This window comes from Mus caroli, unplaced genomic scaffold (genome assembly GCF_978045245.1).
Source record: "Mus caroli unplaced genomic scaffold, Mus_caroli_1 scaffold_7, whole genome shotgun sequence".
NCBI lineage: Eukaryota > Metazoa > Chordata > Mammalia > Rodentia > Muridae > Mus > Mus caroli.
Window position 1 is genome coordinate 59,165,609 of NW_028227262.1, and position 20,049 is coordinate 59,185,657.

At 40.9% G+C, this 20,049-nt stretch overlaps 1 protein-coding gene across 1 annotated transcript; it reads left to right on the forward strand.

Annotated features, from left to right (window-relative positions):
- Positions 1 to 1,000: 1,000 nt before the first annotated feature.
- LOC147003904 (vomeronasal type-1 receptor 48) lies at positions 1,001 to 9,471 on the forward strand. Its single transcript, XM_085840341.1, has 5 exons — positions 1,001 to 1,177; positions 1,666 to 1,742; positions 3,335 to 3,544; positions 4,685 to 4,741; positions 6,040 to 9,471. Exon 5 carries the CDS (start codon positions 6,812 to 6,814, stop codon positions 7,718 to 7,720), a length of 909 nt encoding a protein of 302 aa, XP_085696467.1. The 5' UTR covers positions 1,001 to 1,177; positions 1,666 to 1,742; positions 3,335 to 3,544; positions 4,685 to 4,741; positions 6,040 to 6,811; the 3' UTR covers positions 7,721 to 9,471.
- Positions 9,472 to 20,049: the final 10,578 nt, after the last annotated feature.

Below are 20,049 nucleotides of genomic sequence, written 5' to 3' on the forward strand. Positions count from 1 at the left end.
TGAGGCTTCCTCTCCCCCAGGTGCCTTGTGGAGAATCTTAGACAGTAAGTGTTAAGGTCTTTGATTTTTAGCATATATTTAGTTTCTTAAGTCATCAGTCCTCTCTGAATAGAGCTATTCTCTCATGCTTTGCTCCTGTGTGAACTCTTGACATTCTGAGAGCAGATATTATACAATGCTATCTTCTAATTCTGATATAAAAAAAACAAGAGCAGGCCACCTTGGATGATTGAATTCTCTTGGGAATATGATCTATAACTCTCCTTGTCAGGATATTTATATTACTTTATGTAAAGTACCCATAGGGCTAATCCAAAATTGTATATCATTTCATTCCATACAAATGGTTAGACTTCCTGACTCCATCAGTGAGGAGGAGGCTGGCCATTCAATATCCCTGAGGAGAGGAATCCAGTTCCGCGTTGGACTCGGGCACACTTATGTTCAAGTTGCCTATGGTTGCACAGCCACAATCACCCAAGTGTTACTTTACTTCCTTATTTTCTTTAATTTTATTTTTACTGGTTACTAAGAGCTGGAAATCTGTAATTCATAGGGTACAGAACCAAAATTTCTTGGATACAGGTTCTCCGTGTGTGTTGAAGGACCCTGGAAGAAGCAGCATATCACTCACTGTGTAGATTTAATCAGAAACATGGAAGCTCAAGGAAGGCACCAGGAGTCACACTGTTAGCAGATGAATTATGAAGCAAAAGTTTACTTTGTACTCATTTTGCCTGAGGAGAAAATTAGCAAGTTAGTGTTGACTACATTGTGTCCTGATCTAACTGGCAGGTGTACTAAAAACTTCAGAGAAAAGTTTGAGCCCAGCTCTCCCAGGATGTATGTTATCCAACAGAGTCAGCTCAAAAGATAACATGTTCCAGTGGGATCCCACATGTCCCTGCTCTCCAGTGGGACCTTGTCACTGACAGTCACTAAAATTGCAGGCTGCAGAGATGCTTTAAAGGCTCCCTGAACCTAAGTCTGTGCTGGATCTCCTCAGGCTCAGACTCCACCTGCCCCACCCCTTCCATCTGAGTAAGAGCCCTGAGTAAGCACAGAATCAGAAGGTGGCTGGGACCCAGACAGTCTGTGGGTGGAGGAACTCTGGAGCTGCAGGAGGATTTTCAGCCTCTGCCATGGGGAAGCTGAGTCTGAAGGCCTTCAGCCGAGGGTACTGTGTGCTGCATCAAGTGCATTTTCTTCCTGGGGTATTCATTTCCTTAAGGACATAAAGTTACTTAAATTTTATGAGATACCAGTTAATTTTAATTTCAATTTCTTTTTCTGACCTAACTACAAATTTATTTTATCATCTATAAGCTGTATGGTGTGATTATTAAAGGTTTTCAGAAGTGATCCTTTGTATACACCCTGAAAGATACTGATGTTTTAATTTCAAATTTAAACAAGTATACTTAATTTTGCTTCTCATGATTATATGACATAAAATGAATATTGATGATATACTGGCTGCTATAGGGTGAATACTTAGACATTCTAAAAGACTTTGAAAGGGAAATAGGTTCTATGCTCAAACCTTACCTAACGCTTGAGGATGAAGTTACTAAGAGAGGGCTCCTTGCTGGCCTTTATAGACTGGAATTTTCTTAAGAGTCTTTTCATTCCCTGTGTAACTTCATGAATTATGTCATCCACTAGTCTCATTCTGCCTGGTAGGAGTGGTCACCTGAGTCACTGTGGTGATGAAGTTACAGGACATGGACTGTTAATAAACAGTGAGTATGGTATTAAAGGACACGATAGTTGTGTTCATTATTCATTTCTGTGTTCTAGTCGTTGAATAAATATGCTTTATAACTTTCTGATAATACAAATGCACTTGTAGAGAGGTCACAGCTGCTTAGTAACAAGGCCGAGCCTCTCAGGAGTCATCACTGGGTGATGAGGGAAGCAGCACTGTGCAGGAGCCATGTTGATGGCTGGACTCTGTCCTTCTGCACCTCCAAGGTATCCATTCCTGCTGGTTTTGGAGGTTTATTTAGAAACACCTGGTAACATTCTCACTGTCAGTCTGAGCAAAAAGACACAGCTACAAAGGCTTTAAGATTTAAAAAATGCAATTCTTAGCACATTCTTTCAGAAACAGCTGCCCTCCCTTAGCCCAATGGCTTTTCCTGGTTTGCCCATCACATTCCCGAAGTTCATTTGTTTCTGACATCACTGGAAACAGTACAGGCATATGCTGGGTGATGGTTTTGCCTTCACCAGTATACCAGCCATTTCTCCCTAGTGTCTTTTTAGGTTTAAGTTAGGTTTGTGCCAAAGGTAGACATTCTGACTGAGTAACCTCATCTTCAAGCTGTTGACCAATGTCACCTACCAAACCACTCGAGTTGATGATCCAATGGGTCATGGTTTTCCATGATTTGGGTAACCATGTAATGACACAAAGGCTAACGTCAGGGCTTCCTTTATTCAAGCTGTACAGGAAGTTTCTACTTTTCTGCCTTGAGCAGCCACTGCCTTTGCAATCAACTTTAAGTGAAGACTGCTCAGGTTCCTCTTTATCATTTCTTGTACCATACATGATTCCTTTTGTAATCTGCCCAAATGTATTCCTTTCCTTTCATTACTCACTTCATAGCCTCTTCTAAGGGGACATATTTCAGAAATCAGTGACCTTTATGTACACTATGTACAGAATTTCCTGTCTCTTGAAAGCAGCCTGTTTTGTTACATTGTGCAAAATTCAATCAGAGTGCATGGTACAACAAATTATCCCAGGTCTGTCACAGCTTATGTCCTTCTGCACATTCTGTTAGGTGAGAATCTCTTAATTCTGCAGATCACAGATTGTGGGTCTTCTCTCCTGTTTTCCTAAGCCATGTTAAGCTAGGAAGGTGTGAGCTGCTGAGGTTCAGCTGGGAGGGGAAAGGCTAGAGAATTCCTTGTAGCTTGTATCTGAGGAGGGTTCATCCTCACCAAAGGGTTTTCTTTAGAAATTATATATCTGTCTAGAATCCGAATGCCTTACTGATTCTTTTTCTTGTTTAATTTTTCAAAACAAGGTTTCTCTGTGTACCCCTGGCTGTTCTGGAACTCACTCTGTAGACCAGTTTGGCCTTGAACTCAAACATCCACAAACCTCTGCCTTAGAAGTGCTAGAATTAAGGTGTCTGCCACCATTTCTCAGTCATGATTTTTATGATATAAAATGATGTAGAATTTTATGGTCAGTGAAATTTGGAGGAAGCAGAATGACTAGAGAAATGTTATCTGTGTCTTTCCTGGTAAAGAGGTGTTCATGATGGCAAGCAATCACATCACTGTACATTTTCTCCTTGATCCTGTGGAATTCCATTTTTAGAAAGACAAGGTTTCTCGGTGCTTTCAAAGCCAGAATCCCTGAAGCCATGATGTTGAGAATATCGCTGAGGAGTCACACCTTCTGTTCAAGACTGACTTTCCTAAGAGCTTCAGGTTTGCAGGGCTGAGGTTTCTGAAGTGACCCTGACAATTGCACAACCTGGACCCACTCCTCAGAGCTGACATCACACTGCCTGGTTGGTATGATGAGGTAATGTCTTCATAAAGATCAAGTTCCTTTTTCTTTATTTTCTTTCTTCTTTGTTCCTGCTTCTCATTAACTTTCCTCTTTTATTTACTCTTTTCTTTACTTTTCTTTTCTTTTCTTTTCTGATTAGTTCAATGTAATTATATAAAATTGTACATTTCCAGAAATGAGAGAAAGCATTTTAGAATTCTCATACTTCTTAGTCAGCTAGTGCCAACATGCACATGATGCCAGCTACTATTTTAAACTCCACGGGTGTGTTTAAAACATTCACCTGCTTCTCAGTGCACATAAATCACAAAATGAAATTCAGAGTGTGTGCTTCCTGTGGCATTTGTCCCATAAAGCAACTGCCAGTTTCCTTGTCCATTGAGAAACAGAAGTATATCTTTCTACTCCCTACTATGTTCTGATTCTTGTGGCTGGGATTTGGAAAACAAACCCATACGGTTTAGAAAGAACTTCACAATTAAACGGAAACAATTATGCACCATCCATTTTATATATGTATGTGTGTGTGTGTGTGTGTGAGAGAGAGAGAGAGAAAGAGAGAGAGAGAGAGATCTAGAATACATGATCCATAATTTTATAAAGGATTAACCTTTTCTAAAGATGCTACAGAATTTTTGTTTCAGGGTGTCAGCTCTGTTAAATGTTTTCACTAACTAACTGCCTCAGGTCTAATGCCTTAACCAGTACCCTGTACTTGTGAATTATATCCCCTTTACATTTCTCTAATACCTTACATTAAAACATCTCATGTTCTAATTTAGTATAAAATGATTTCACTCACACCCTTGACTTCCAGTGACAAATTTTTACTCTGTAACAGGACTTTGTTTGCAAAATTACCTGCCCCATATGTTTGGTGTCTGTGCTACATAGTTTCATGTTAATTTGACACAAGCTAGAGTTATTTTAGAAGAGGGAAACTCAACTGAGAAAATGCTAACAGGAGACTGGCCCCTGGTACATTTTCTTGATTGTTGATTGATTTGATGTGATATGTCTCAACCCACTGTGGACATTTCCACACATGGGCTGGTGGTCCTAGGTACCATGAGAAAGTAGCTATAGCAAGCTAAAGGAGCAATGAGGTATGCAACACTACTCCATGGCTTCTCCCTCACTTCCTGCCTCCAGGCCCCTGTCTTGACGTTTGTCCCCAGCTTCTCTGAATGAAGACCTACAAAATATATGGTAAAATAATCCTTTCTTCTCAACTTGTTTTTCATCATGGTATTTTATCAAAGCAACAGAAGGCCTAATGAAGACAGAAATTGGTTCTTCCTTTTCAGAAAAAGAAAATATTTAAGTTATTACTTATGTTACAGGGGCCCAGAATTAAGATACTTTGAAATTTAAAAGGGATTTTGGAGTTTTACGGAGACTTTGGAGTTTTACAAAGACTATATATATATTACAAATACTTTGAAAATGTAAGAGAAACTGCATATTTTAGAGACTGAAAATTTTAGAGAGGTTTTGTATGTTGAGGGAGATTTGAAGATTTATAGAAAATAGAACTTTTAAAGTACATGGAATTTCTATATTAAGATGTTGATATTAGTGTGATATCTTGGGAACAAGAAGGGACAAGATTGTAGTATAAGTGACGTTTTTGTGTGTCAACCTGACAAGGGGTCAGCTGTGCCAGCTATTTTAGTTTGTTTGTTTCTTTGTTTGCTTTGACACAAGGTAAATCATTTAGAAAAAGGGAAGGTAATGTCAGTTCAGAGAATTCCTCCACAAGATTGACCTGTGGGCATATTTGTGGTGAATTTTCTTGATTCGTTATCCATGAGAGAAGGCCCAACTCAGTGTGAGTGTAGGCCCCGGGCTGGTAGTTACTTAAGAATAGAGACAAGTAAAGCCATGAAGCAAAAAGCCAGTGAATAGCACAACTCCATGACTGTGCATCCGTTTCTGACTTAGGTCTCTGTCTTAAGTTCTTCCCCCAAGTACCCAGGATGATGTATCATTATCAGTAACATGCAATAAAGCCTTTCCTACCCAACATGAGTTTGGTCATGGTGTTTTCGTGAGTCAATGTCTAATCACGAAGCTGTAATATTTCTGCAGCATATGCAGCATATTGATGAATATAAGCTTGTAGTTGACATGTCAGGAATCTGGAGAATTATCAACCATCAATTATGGAAAGAGGAAATGTAGACTCCTACAGAGCCTGTCTTTCAAGACTGAGTTTTAACATTTTGCTTTAATTCTGTAATAACTGTAACCCAAACTCTTTTAATGGCAATTCTATTTCCTCTGGACCTCACATCCTGAAGGAAGACAAGGAGTAATCTGCTGCAGACATTGCCCAATTTGCTCTCCTCTTGTAGGCAGTTATAGATTGAGATTAGAAATATAGAAGATGAAGTATACAAAGTATCACTCAAAGACTGAATTGTCCACCCTAGTTCTCTGGAAAGGACTCCACTCCAATGTTCTTCTGTTTTGGAATTCACTTATCTTTTATCTTCTGTTCCCAGGAGGGATGGAGCTCACCAGTCATTATATATTGCCTAATCTCTCCCAGAACACAAATGCCAGGCAACTCATGAGAAGACCAGCAGGTGAAATATCTACAGAGACCATCTTGTACTGGAACACTGCCATGTTTGGTGTGTAAACAGCATGCTCTTGAATACCTAGTGTCCACCTGACACAAGCACATGTCTGTGTATATGTTCAGGAAGAGGTGACTTGAGTTCAGCCTCAGAGTATTCTGGGTCACACTTGGTTAAAATTGCCTATTGTGGATGGAAGGCGAAACATCCGGATTCACAGATCACAATTCCCAACATTTGATATATAAATATACTAAGAAATTCGGTTTTACAGTATATTGAGAAAAAATAGCCCCAAAATACTCAATGCCTACCAAATCCACAGGATCTCTTTCATTGGGAAGGACCGGTTTCTTTCACACAATTCTCCTCATTCAAACTCACCCAACATAGTAAAACTCTGTCTGTAATGTTGCTCACAGTGAAGGTGTTGTGGATGATTACCAAGTTAGATGCTGTTTCTGCTCCACAAAAACCCACACATGCTAAATAAGAAAAGATATAATCTATGATACATGCATTATTTAATATTGAAGGAGCTCACACACTGATGCAGCCACCATAGGATACAGGATCCAGCCATCGCTCATCTTAGGAAGGATTATCTCAGTGGATTATGGTGAGGGGAGTAGAGTTGCCAAGGAGGATGAGTGAGATACTGTTCTTGTCTCCTTAGCCACTGTTCTCACTTGCAATGAATGAGAACAGCAGACTACACAATCATTCTAACATAAGGAACACCTTTTTTTCTGAAATTGGCATTGGGATCTCAGGCAACAGCTTCCTTCTTCTCTTCCATATCATCAAGTTCTTTCGTGAGCACAGGCCCAGACTCACTGACCTGCCCATTGGTCTCTTGTCCCTAATCCACCTACTGATGCTACTGGTTGCAGCAGTCATAGCCACAGACATTTTTATTTCTTGGAGGGGATGGAATGACATCATATGTAAATTTCTTGTCTACCTGTACAGAAGTTTGAGGGGTCTCTCCCTTTGTACCACCAGCATGTTGAGTGTCCTCCAGGCCATAATCCTCAGTCCCAGTAGCTCCTGTTTAGCTAAGTTCAAGCGCAAATCTCCTCATAACATCTCCTGTGCCATTATTTTCCCGAGTGTCCTCTATATGTCAATTAGCAGTCACCTCTTTATATCCATCACTGCCACCCCCAATTTGACCATGAATGACTTTCTTTATGTTTCTCAGTCCTGCTCTCTTCTACCCTTGAGTTACCTCATGAAAAGCATGTACTCTACACTGCTGGTCCTCAGGGAAGTCTTTCTTATTGGTCTCATGGTCCTCTCAAATTCATACATGGTGGCCCTCTTGTGCATGCACAGGAAACAGGCCCAGCATCTTCAAAGTACCAGTCTTTCCCTCAAAGCATCTGCAGAGCAAAGGGCCACCCAAACCATCCTGATGCTCATGACCTTCTTTGTGCTGATGTCCATCTTTGACAGCATTGTCTCCTGCTCAAGAACTATGTTCCTGGATGATCCAACATCTTATTCTATCCATATCTTCGTGATGCACATCTATGCCACAGTCAGCCCTTTTGTGTTTATGAGCACTGAAAAACATATAGTTAACATTTTGAGAGGGTGATAAATGTTTGAATGTTCACTGTCAAGATTCTTTAAGAAGAGCTAATGACCTGGCATCAGAACTGTCAGTCATGGCATGCTGTATATGTGCTTTGCCTCATGTTTAATATGAAGATGTTTTTCTGTTAAAATGATTTATTTTAACCAACATGATGGTAAACATATAACAGAAGTTTTAACAACATACACTTTGAGATATGACAATGGCGTATTTAAATTTATTTTAGTTTTTATATTATTTCTCAATGAAATGTAATGTAAGGTAGTGCTTGCCCATCTAGATCTTAGATTTCCTATATTGTTTTTAAGTATGTGACCAGTTCGCAGATGATTTGATATTTCAATTTTCTGATATGTATTTTGACAAATTAGAGAAATATTTCTTACCAAAAGTAGTGCTATGAATCAGAAACAAAAGGAATTGCACACATAACTTTCAAAACAGCATTATGTGCAAAAGATACATAGTGACTTCTATATCAATACTAAGAAAAACAAGATTTAAAGTTCTCAGGATTTAAAATGGAAGCAACAGTCTAGAATAACCAAAACATATTATTAAAACACAACCTATCCATGGTATGGGATAGTGTTCAATCATTAAATGCAAAGCAATTCCAGCATAGGGTGCTGTGGGATGGAGCTCTAAAAAAACAGGAAATATCCATATCACACTGGACAGCCTCCTGGAGCTTCAAGACTCTACCCCACTCCTTTCTTTAAACCTTGTTCCTCCTTATTCAGTCTGTACTGTAATTATCCTCCTGCTAAAATCTTTTGCTTGGGGAAGCACTAATGCTTATTGGGCAATGGGAAAAATTATACTAAAAAGTTTAATAAGCCAATGAATTATAAGTCACTCTTGATTGCTAAAGCAAGGAGAGACAAGATGCATAAAAATCTTTCTAAAAATTAACTTGGACCTCAGCTTTTGGTCTGCTGTCATCTAGGCTTATTGTTTCTAAACAATTAGCTGATTACTGGCTTCAACTTGGTTTTCTCACCATTGGTTGCTTTCAGCAACTATGGAACATAGACAAACCATGAACTTGCTGGGGAAAGTAAGATAAATCAATTAGAATAAAAAGTAAGTTTCATGAGGATTGACTGATAGAGGGTGGCAGTACAGTTAGACACAGACACAAAATTAAATGCCATTTTTAGGTTCAAGAAAAAGGCAACAATTTTTTTATTTTTGCTTGATGGACAGACTTTTAATTCAGCAGGGAACAAGTGTCAAAACTTGTGTATTTATGGAATATATGATTTATTTGCACTCACTAGCACTTATTGAGTAGCTAGAGGGTTCAATTGGCATCTTAGTATGTTTTTGGTACGTACTAATAATAAAGACAAATCATTTTCCTACATATATCAAAGCATCATCTCTAGTGCCCCTCAGGTTCAGTGGATAATGTATTCACTGCACAATAAAATCCTGAATTCGTATACCCAGCATCCATATTTGAGTAGACAATGAGAACCAGGCATCTTTCACCCCCAGAGTTCTTATGAGCAAATGAGTGGTGAACTCCCAGAATCACTGTGCTACTTAGCTTGGACTACATAGTAGAGAATAACAGGAGGCCCAATAGAAACAAAATGGAAAGTCAGGACCTGTGTAATAGGTTAGAATCTGACCTCTACATGCATGCCATAATGCATAGGTGTCTATGTTTACAGACTTGATGAGAATATAAATACATGAATGTAATTTTCAATATTAAAGCATGGTGACAAATGTGTACCACACACAGACTTGAATACCACTCTTTGCTCATATAAATCTTGTTCTCAGTCTCTACTGGAAAAGGAAAGCTCCTGTTGGGGTTCTGCCAGCACCATGCTCACTTATGGTACTCAGCAGCAAAGGCAGCATCAGTGTGGTGTCAACTAGAAGAGTTTTCTGTGCTGCAAAAGTCTAAATAAAAACAGCAGATCAGATGTTTGAATCTTTGGTATAAGCTGATTCCATAAAGACATGAGCTTGGAATATGCTTTTACATTAGAAGTGAATTATCAAATCTTTTCACATGTGTTTTCACAGAGATGACAGTATGTGTGCCACACAATGCTTTAAAAGACAAATTCAAAGAAATGTGTCAATGCTAAACACATATTCCAGACCTTGCAAAGTCATCACTTATACTTGAATAGCACCAGTTTTAAGAATTTTACTAAAAGAAATAACTCAAACCTTAGGTGATGGGAGAAAAAAAAAAACCTGGCAAAGAATAGGTTACATATACTGTCTTCATTTTTAATAAGTCCCGCAGCCTGACAAAGGGTCACATGTCAACAAAATGCAATGGGATTTAATTTCTACAAGTACAAAAATAGCAAGAGTGATCCTAGGGACAGGAAAATTAAGAGAATTACAGGCCTATTGGCTTCAGCATAGCTAGCACTGGCCAGATAATTTTTGTCTCCTCTAACCTGCAAAGTGTATTAGGAAATGGAATTTTTATACTCAGCAGCTCTCTCATCACAGTAGCTGATATTCCTCATCACAGCTTTGTCTACAGTCAAAAACAATCACAGGTACTCATAGATAACATTTGTACTGTATACCATGGGTCAGGCACACAGATGGTGCCCTCTGGTGATGCTACACAAAGTCAGACCCCCAAAGGATTATTTATGGAGCACTCACTGGGCATAAAGCACCTACTAACTACTATTTACTTAATCCCACAACATCCTGGGAATTAAGCACTGCCTTACCCATCTGACAGATGAGTAATGGGTTCTCTGGCAGGCTGCAGATCTGTTTCTGCATCATTTTGTAAGTCTCAGAGGAGACTTGTGGTATCCATGCTGACAGATTCTAGAGCTCTCTGTTAACAGTTACTAATGGTTACATCCTAGGACTGCTACGAAAACTTTAATGAAACCCATCTGTGAACTACTTACTTTCTGCAGCATCTTATTTAGTCCAGAGTTGGTAGGGTCCAGGACCAGTGTTTGTGTCCTCCATCTTACTTAATCCACACTGTTAATAGACATATAGTAATTTTCATGTTTTAACACTAGGGAGCCAGTTGGGAGATGGATCACTGGATAAAGTGATTGCTATGCATGAATGAGTTTCAGAGGTCAAATCCACAACACTCAAATAAAATCGTGGATGTATGGACATATATGTTACTCAAGTAATGAAAACCTCACCACCTCACAAGTTTTGCTTAAATAGTGTGCTTCTGGTTCAGTGAGAGACCCTGGATTAAAATATTTGTAGAAATAGAAACAGATTAGAAATAGAAAGAAATAAGATGGGAAGGACACTTCATATACATCAAAAGAAAAATGGAACCAGATGATGTCTCATCTATGAAATCTGTGTGCCAAATTCAAGGGCAACTACATTTGTTTAAAAAAAAAATTACTAAAGCTTAAATCACACATCAAAACCCAGACAATAATAGTGAGAGATTTCAATAACACTCTCTTGCTAATTGATGGGGCATCCAGACCAGAACTAAATAAATAATGTAGTTAACAGATGTTATGACTCCAGTGGACCTAGCACATATCTACAGAATATTTCATGCAAACATACCTACAGAACAGTTCATGCAAACACCGAAGAATAGACACTCTTCTCAGCACCTCACAGAACATTCTCAAAATTTGACCATGTACTCAGTCAAAAAGCAAATCTTAACAAATACCAAAAAAGTAGGAGGCAGGATCAGGTGTGGGAGGAGAAGGGGTAGATGTACAGGGGTTCAGGAAATTGAACAGAGGTGTATAGCAATGGGGGATAGGGAACTGGATGTGGCAACAGAAAGTTCCAGACTCTAGGAAAGCAACAGGCTCCCAGGACCCAATCAGGGATGATATTAGCTGAAATATCTAACAAAGTGGAGAGAGAACATGTAGAGACCTTATCTAGAGGTTAGTCATGGCCCCCAGTTTTGGGGTGGGGTCACCCAAACTTCTCAAAATTTAACCCAGAATTGCTCCTGTTTAAAGGAACTACAGGAACAAAGAGCAGAAACTAAAGGAAAGGCCATCCAGAGACTTCCCCACCTGGGAATCCATCCCAAATGCAGCCAACAAACTGTCACTATTGCTGATTGCAGGTTCTTGCTGACAGGAGTCTGATATGGATGTTTCTTGGGTGGCTCTGCCAGAGCCTTACCAATACAGATGTTAATGCTTGAAGCCAAGCATCAGATCGAGAGGGAGACCTCAATTGAGGAGTTAGGAAAAGGACTGAAGGAGCTGAAAGAGTTTGCAACCCCATAGGAAGAACAACAGTATCAACCTACAACCCCCCCCCCAGATCTCCCAGGGACTAAACCACTTTAAAGAATACAAATGAAGGGACCCATGGCTCCAGCTGCCCATGTAGCAGAGGTTGGTCTTATCTGGCATCAATGGCAGGAGAAGCCCTTGGTCCTGTGAAAGCTTGATTCTCAGTTGCAGGGGATTGAGGCAAGAGTGGCTTTGTGTTTGGGGGAACACCCTCATAGAAGCAAAAATGAAGGAGTGTGGGATAGGAGGGTTCCAGAGGGCTAATCAGAAAGGGGAATAGCATTTGAAATGAAAATAAATAAAATAACCAATATATTTTTTAAATTGACCATGTAATTGATCACAATATAAATCTCAACAAATATAAAAAAAGAAATGACCTTCCCCCCTTCTACCATATCTTATCAGACCACTATGGATTAAAATTGAACTTCAACTGTAGGCACTGGGTTTTCAAAACTACTTTTAATAAGGGCACTCAAATGTTTTAACCTCCATTCTAGGCCATAATGCACCAGAGGTAGTGGAAAGGAAAGGTTAATAGAGCAAAGGAGGATGCGGAAATAGTTCTTTGTAGTGAATCCAATCTGCATTGTCAGGATATCAGCAGTCCAGATCGCAGAAATCAGCAGAGGGAGCTGGATCCACTCATAAACATTATTCATGAACCAGCAAACGAGATCTGGCGCCCTCTTCTGGAGTGTCTGAAGACAGCTACAGTGTACTTACATGTAATAAATAAATAAATCTTTAAAAAAAAAAAAAAAAAAAGAAGGAAAAGGGTTAGGACATCAAGAGCAAGGAAGGACAGAGCCCATCTCACCTACTGGAAACCAAGATATACAGGGTCTGGGTTTTTTCTAGGGGCCATTGGGGCAGCACGACCCATACCATGGAAAACAGGGGATCCGGTGTGGGTTCCTCAGTGGCTCCTATCCTCTGAAAAACTGGAAGCTGTGATTCAACTGGTAAAGGAACAATTAAAACTAGGCCATATTGAACCATCTACCTCACCTTGGAATACTCCAATTTTTGTAATTAAGAAAACGTCAGGAAAGTGGAGACTGCTCCATGACCTCAGAGCCATTAATGAGCAAATGAACTTATTTGGCCTGGTACAGAGGGGTCTCACTGTGCTTTCTGCCTTACCACGTGGCTGGAATTTAATTATTATAGATATTAAAGATTGTTTCTTTTCTATACCTTTGTGTCCAAGGGATAGGCCCAGATTTGCCTTTACCATCCCCTCTATTAATCACATAGAACCTGATAAGAGGTATCAATGGAAGGTCTTACCACAGGGAATGTCCAATAATCCTACAATGTGCCAACTTTATGTGCAAGAAGCTCTTTTGCCAGTGAGGGAACAATTCCCCTCTTTAATTTTGCTCCATTACATGGATGACATCCTCCTGTGCCATAAAAAACCTTACCATGCTACAAAAGGCATATCCTTTTCTACTTAAAACTTTAAGTCAGTGGGGTTTACAGATAGCCACAGAAAAGGTCCAAATTTCTGATACAGGACAATTTTTGGGCTCTGTTGTGTCCCCAAATAAGATTGTGCCCCAAAAGGTAGAGATAAGAAGAGATCACCTCCATACCTTAAATGATTTTCAGAAGCTGTTGGGAGATATTAATTGGCTCAGACCTTTTTTGAAGATTCCTTCCGCTGAGTTAAGGCCTTTGTTTGATATTTTAGAAGGAGATTCTAATATCTCCTCCCCTAGGTCTCTTACTCTAGCTGCTAACCAGGCCTTACAAAAGGTGGAAAATGCCTTACAGAATGCACAATTACAACGTATTGAGGATTCGCAGCCTTTTAGTTTGTTTGTCTTTAAGACAGCAAAATTGCCAACCGCAGTTTTGTGGCAGAATGGGCCATTGTTGTGGATCCATCCAAATGTATCCCCAGCTAAAATAATAGATTGGTATCCTGACGCAATTGCACAGCTTGCCCTTAAAGGCCTAAAAGTAGCAATCACCCATTTTGGACGAAGTCCCTATCTTTTAATTGTACCTTATACCACTGCACAGGTTCAAACCTTGGAAGCCACATCTAATGATTGGGCAGTTTTAGTTACCTCCTTATCAGGACAAATAGATAACCATTATCCAAAACATCCAATTTTACAGTTTGCCCAAAATCAATCTGTTGTGTTTCCACAAATAACAGTAAGAAACCCACTTAAAAATGGGATTGTGGTATATACTGATGGATCAAAAACTGGCATAGGTGCCTATGTGGCTAATGGTAAAGTAGTATCCAAACAATATAATGAAAATTCACCTCAAGTGGTAGAATGTTTAGTGGTTTTAGAAGTTTTAAAAACCTTTTTAGAACCCCTTAATATTGTGTCAGACTCCTGTTATGTGGTTAATGCAGTAAATCTTTTAGAAGTGGCTGGAGTGATTAAGCCTTCCAGTAAAGTTGCCAATATTTTTCAGCAGATACAATTAGTTTTGTTATCTAGAAGATTTCCTGTTTATATTACTCATGTTAGAGCCCATTCAGGCCTACCTGGCCCCATGGCTCTGGGAAATAATTTGGCAGATAAGGCCACTAAAGTGGTAGCTGTTGCCCTATCATCCCCGGTAGAGGCTGCAAGAAATTTTCATAACAATTTTCTTTTTTTTTTTTTTTTTTTTTTCAGCCTGGATGCCTGCTACAGCCTCGCCTGTCTTCAGGACTGACTGCATGCTTCTATTCCTGCCTTCAGTAGCTACACAATTTTCTTTCTTTTTTTATTTATTTATTTATTTATTTATTTATTTATTTAATATTTTTATTACATATTTTCCTCAATTACGTTTCCAATGCTATCCCAAAAGTCCCCCATAGCGCCCCCCACTTCCCTACCCACCCATTCCCATTCTTTTGGCCCTGGCTTTCCCCTATATTGGGGCATATAAAGTTTGCGAGTCCAATGAGCCTCTCTTTCCATTGATGGCTGACTAGGCCATCTTTCTATACATATGCAGCTAGAGACAAGAGCTCCGGGGTTCTGGTTAGTACATCATGTTGTTCCAACAATAGGGTTGCAGATCCCTTTAGCTCCTTGGGTACTGTACTGGCTATTTTTGTGTCAACTTGACACAGCTGGAGTTATCACAGAGAAAGGAGCTTCAGTTGAGGAAATGCCTCCATGAGATCCAACTGTAAGGCATTTTCTCAATTAGTGATCAAGGGGGAAAGGCCCCTTGTGGGTGGGACCATCCCTGGGCTGGTAGTCTTGGGTTCTATAAGAGAGTAGGCTGAGCAAGCCAGGGGAGGCAAGCCAGTAAAGAACATCCCTCCATGGCCTCTGTATCAGCTCCTGCTCCCTGACCTGTCTGAGTTCCAGTCCTGACTTCCTTTGGTGATGAACAGCAGCATGGAAGTGTAAGCCGAATAAACCCTTTCCTCCCCAACTTGCTTCTTGGTCATGATGTTGTGCAGGAATAGAAACCCTGACTAAGACAAATTGGTACCAGCAGAGTGGGGTATTCCTGTGACAACCTGACCATGTTTGGGGGAGGACTGTGGAAGGACTTTGGAACTTTGGGCTTGAATATCCATTCGTTGCTAAGAGCTCTGTCAGATGTTGTGTAGGAGCTTGGAAGATAATGCTGAGAACAGTGCAGAAGATGGAGGCCTGGTTTGTGAAATTTCAGGGGGAAAATTAAAAACTCTCTTCAGGGCCATTGCTGTTTTTATTGTGAAGATTTTGTAGTTCTGGTTAGCTGGGGCTGAAGAATCAGCTGTGATTAACAAGATACCAGAACTACTAAAGCAAAAAGTTTGCATTACTGGGACTATTGATGCTGGTTAGCTGGAGCTAAGAAATTAGCGGTGATTAAGAAGAGACCAGCATCGTTGAGGTGACATCTTCTGGTAAGTGTTTTCTGAAAGCACAAAGAGGCTGTGTTCCAGAGATAGGCAAGGTTGTACTCCTTCTGCAGTGGGACTTGGTAATGTGTAAGGGTCACCCAGGTGGTACTGGTTTTGAAGGCATGAAGGGGTCACACAGCAGCTCAGGCTCGGCACTGTGAGAGGCCATGGAAGGCCATTGGTGAAGGTGCAGCCCCAGTTGTAATTGAAGGCCCAGGACTGAAGGGGTCATGCAGTGTTTTGGAGATTCCAGTACCCCGAGATGACCACCAAGAGCAGCAGCAGCAGTGGAGTACAGGCATCTGGAGCCCAGAGGACGACGTGTGTGCTACAAAGGGCATGGCTGGAGAAGTGACCCAAGCCCTTGGAGGAGCCCAGAAGATTGTGAGTTGGATCCCAGACGTTGGACGGTTGGAGATTGATTTTTGCTTTGATTGTGACTGTGCCCTGATATTTTCCCTCTTGAAGGAAGAAACTGTTTTAGTGGAGCCCACAGTTAAGAGACTTTGGATTTTAAAAGAGATGGATATTTTAAAGAGATTGAAATTTTAAGAATATGTAAAGACTGTGGGACTTTTAAAGTTATTTAGATCTTGGGGATGAATAAGAATGTAAGGGTTGAGGCTTACTAGTGATGTGTTTGTGTGTCAAGTTGACAAGGGGTCAATTGTACTGGCTATTTTTGTGTCAACTTGACACAGCTGGAGTTATCACAGAGAAAGGAGCTTCAGTTGAGGAAATGCCTCCATGAGATCCAACTGTAAGGCATTTTCTCAATTAGTGATCAAGGGGGAAAGGCCCCTTGTGGGTGGGACCATCCCTGGGCTGGTAGTCTTGGGTTCTATAAGAGAGTAGGCTGAGCAAGCCAGGGGAGGCAAGCCAGTAAAGAACATCCCTCCATGGCCTCTGTATCAGCTCCTGCTCCCTGACCTGTCTGAGTTCCAGTCCTGACTTCCTTTGGTGATGAACAGCAGCATGGAAGTGTAAGCCGAATAAACCCTTTCCTCCCCAACTTGCTTCTTGGTCATGATGTTGTGCAGGAATAGAAACCCTGACTAAGACAGGTACTTTCTCTAGCTTCTCCATTGGGAGACCTGTGATACATCCAATAGCTGACTGTGAACATCCACTCCTGTGTTTGCTAGGCCCCAGCATCGTCTCACAAGAGACAGTTATATTTGGGTCCTTTCAGCAAAATCTTGCTAGTGTATGCAATGGTGTCAGCGTTTAGAAGTTGATTATGGGATGGATCCCTGGATAAGGCAGTCTCTAAATGGTCCATCCTTTCATCACCGCTACGAACTTTGTCTCTGTAACTCCTTCCCTGGGTGTTTTGTTCCCAATTCTAAGAAGGTGCACAGTGTCCACACTTTGGTCTTCATTCTTCTTGAGTTTCATGCGTTTAGCAAATTGTATCTTAAATCTTGGGTAACAATTTTCATGTGACGGCTGAAACATTACGCCGTTGTTTCTCCTTGACGAGAATAGAAGCCCGTGACATTGTTACTCAATGTCAAAGGTGCTGTGAGTTCTTGCCAGTTCCTCATGTGGGAATTAACCCACGTGGTATTAGATCTCTACAGGTCTGGCAAATGGATGTTACACATGTTTCTTCCTTTGGAAAACTTCAATATCTCCATGTGTCCATTGACACTCTGGCATCATGTTTGCCTCTCCTTTAACTGGAGAAAAGGCTTCACATGTTATTCAACATTGCCTTTAGGCATGGAGTGCTTGCGGGAAACCCAAACTCCTTAAGACTGATAATGGACCAGTTTATACATCTCAAGAATTCCAACAGTTCTGCTGTCAGATGGACGTGACCCACCTGACTGGACTTCCATACAACCCTCAAGGACAGGGTATTGTTGAGCATGCGCATTGCACCCTCAAATCCTATCTAATAAAACAGAAAGGGGGAGTCGAGGAGGCTCTACCCCGAGTACCAAGAGTGTCTGTGTCTATGGCAATCTTTACACTCAATTTTTTAAATTTTTATGCTCATGGCCATACTGCGGCTGAACGTCATTATTCAGAGCCAGATAGGCCCAATGAGATGGTTAAATGGAAAGATGTTTTAAGTAACAAATGGAAAGGACCGGATACTATTTTAATAAGATCCAGGGGAGCTGTTTGTGTTTTTCCACAGAATGAAGACAACCCATTTTGGATACCAGAAAGACTCACCCGAAAAATCCAGATTAACCAAGGAAATACTGATGTCCCTCATCTTGGTGATGTCCAGGGCGACAACAACAAAGGGAGAGCAGTGTTGTGAGATACAGAATTGGACGGCTAAATTTGAACAGACCCTTCGAAAATTGAGACTTGCCCCACGCACTTGGACCTGTCCCTGACCAAAGGATTATCTCCTCAACATTTTCCTTCTTTAAAGAATGGGTGGGGGTGAGATTATTTAGAGCTGCACTTTGCTGTGGATTAGTGTTGCTTCTCTGGTTGCTCTGTAAGCTTAAGGCCCAAACTAGGAGAGACAAGGTGGTTATTGCCCAGGCGCTTGCAGCACTAGAACATGGTGCTTCCCCTGATATATGGTTATCTATGCTTAAGCAATAGGTCACTGGCCACTCAGCTCTTGCACCCCACGAGGCTAGTCTCATTGCACGGGATAGAGTGAGTGTGCTTCAGCAGCCCGAGAGAGTTGCACGGCTAAGCACTGCAGTAGAAGGGCTCTGCGGCATATATGAGCCTATTCTAGGGAGACATGTCATCTTTCAAGAAGGGTGAGTGTCCAAGTGTCCTTCCCCCAGGAAAAACGACACGGGACCAGACCAGGACCACTACGGGTGATGAGCCTGAGAGGAGGTTTTGTGTACTGCTCCTTTACCTGCACACTGGGTATTTGATCTCTATCTCCACTCTCATTAGAATGGGTAGCCTATTGCTCTTAAATAAAAGAAAAGGGGGAGATGTGAGGAGCCGCCCTCACATTCACCATTACAAGATGGCACCGACATCCTGTGTTCTAAATAGTAAACAAATAATCTGCGCATGTGCCGGTGTAGCTTTCCACTCCATGTGCTCTGCCTTCCCCGTGACGACAACTCGGTTGATGGGCTGCAGCCAATCAGGGAGCGACATGTCCGAGGCGGAGGACAATTCTCCAGAAAAGGGACGGGGTTTTGCCATTCACTCCCTCTTCTCCTCTGCCTCCTGAAGAAGTAAGCAATAAAGCTTTTGCCGCAGAAGATTCTGGTTGTCCTGAGCGTGTTCTTGCTGGTGGGGACAAAAGCTCGGGATACTAGAACACAAGATTTTGCTCCATTTCACTTCCTGGTACCCCTTTAATACTCGAACCATATATTTTATATTTTTCCTTTCTAAGCTTGCTATGCTTGTTCAAACTTCTTTTCATAAGACTTAACCAGAGAACAAAGTCTCTGCTGGGGTTTTTGAAACTTTCTTTGTCAATGAAATTAATCTGAGTCTCTTCACCTTAGTTTCAAGCAGACTTTTCAGACAAGGGAAAAAAGTAGTCACATTCTTCACCAAAATACCACAAAAATAGTATTTATGCCACATTCTGTAATTCTTCTCCTTTGAAATCACTTGGGTCAGGTCAACACAGTTCAAATCACCTCCAGCAACAAAGTTTTTCATATTCCTAATAGGATGACCCATTAAGCCCCATTTAAAGCATTCCACTGCCTTCCAAATTCAAATTCCCAAAATCTACATTCTTTCAATAAAAGCATGGTCAGGCCTATCACAGCAATACCCCACTCCTGGTACCAACTTCTATATTAGTTAGGGTTTTACTGCTGTGAACAGACACCATGACCAAGGCAAGTCTTATAAAAAAGACAACAACATTTAATCGGGGCTGGCTTACAGATTTAGAGGTTCAGTCCATTACTATCAAGGTGGGAGTATGGCAGCATTCAGGCAGGCATGGTGCAGGAGGAGTTGAGAGTTCTATGTCTTCATGCAAAGACTGATAGTGGAAGACTGACTTCCAGGCAACTAGGGTGAAGCTCTTATGAACATACCCACAGTGACAAACCTACTCCAACCAGGTCATACCTATTGCAACAAGGCCACACCTCCAAATGGTGCCACACCCTGATCCAAGAATATGCAAACCATCACATAGGTGCATCCAAGTAATCATTTTGTAAGTACTTAATCAGGTTGAACTTTACTCCCTGGCTTTTTACTCCCTGGTCTTCATCAATGTTCTA

Coding starts and splice junctions, on each gene's coding strand:
- LOC147003904 (XM_085840341.1), top strand. CDS start 6,812: ATGAATGAGAACAGCAGACTACACAATCATTCTAACATAAGGAACACC.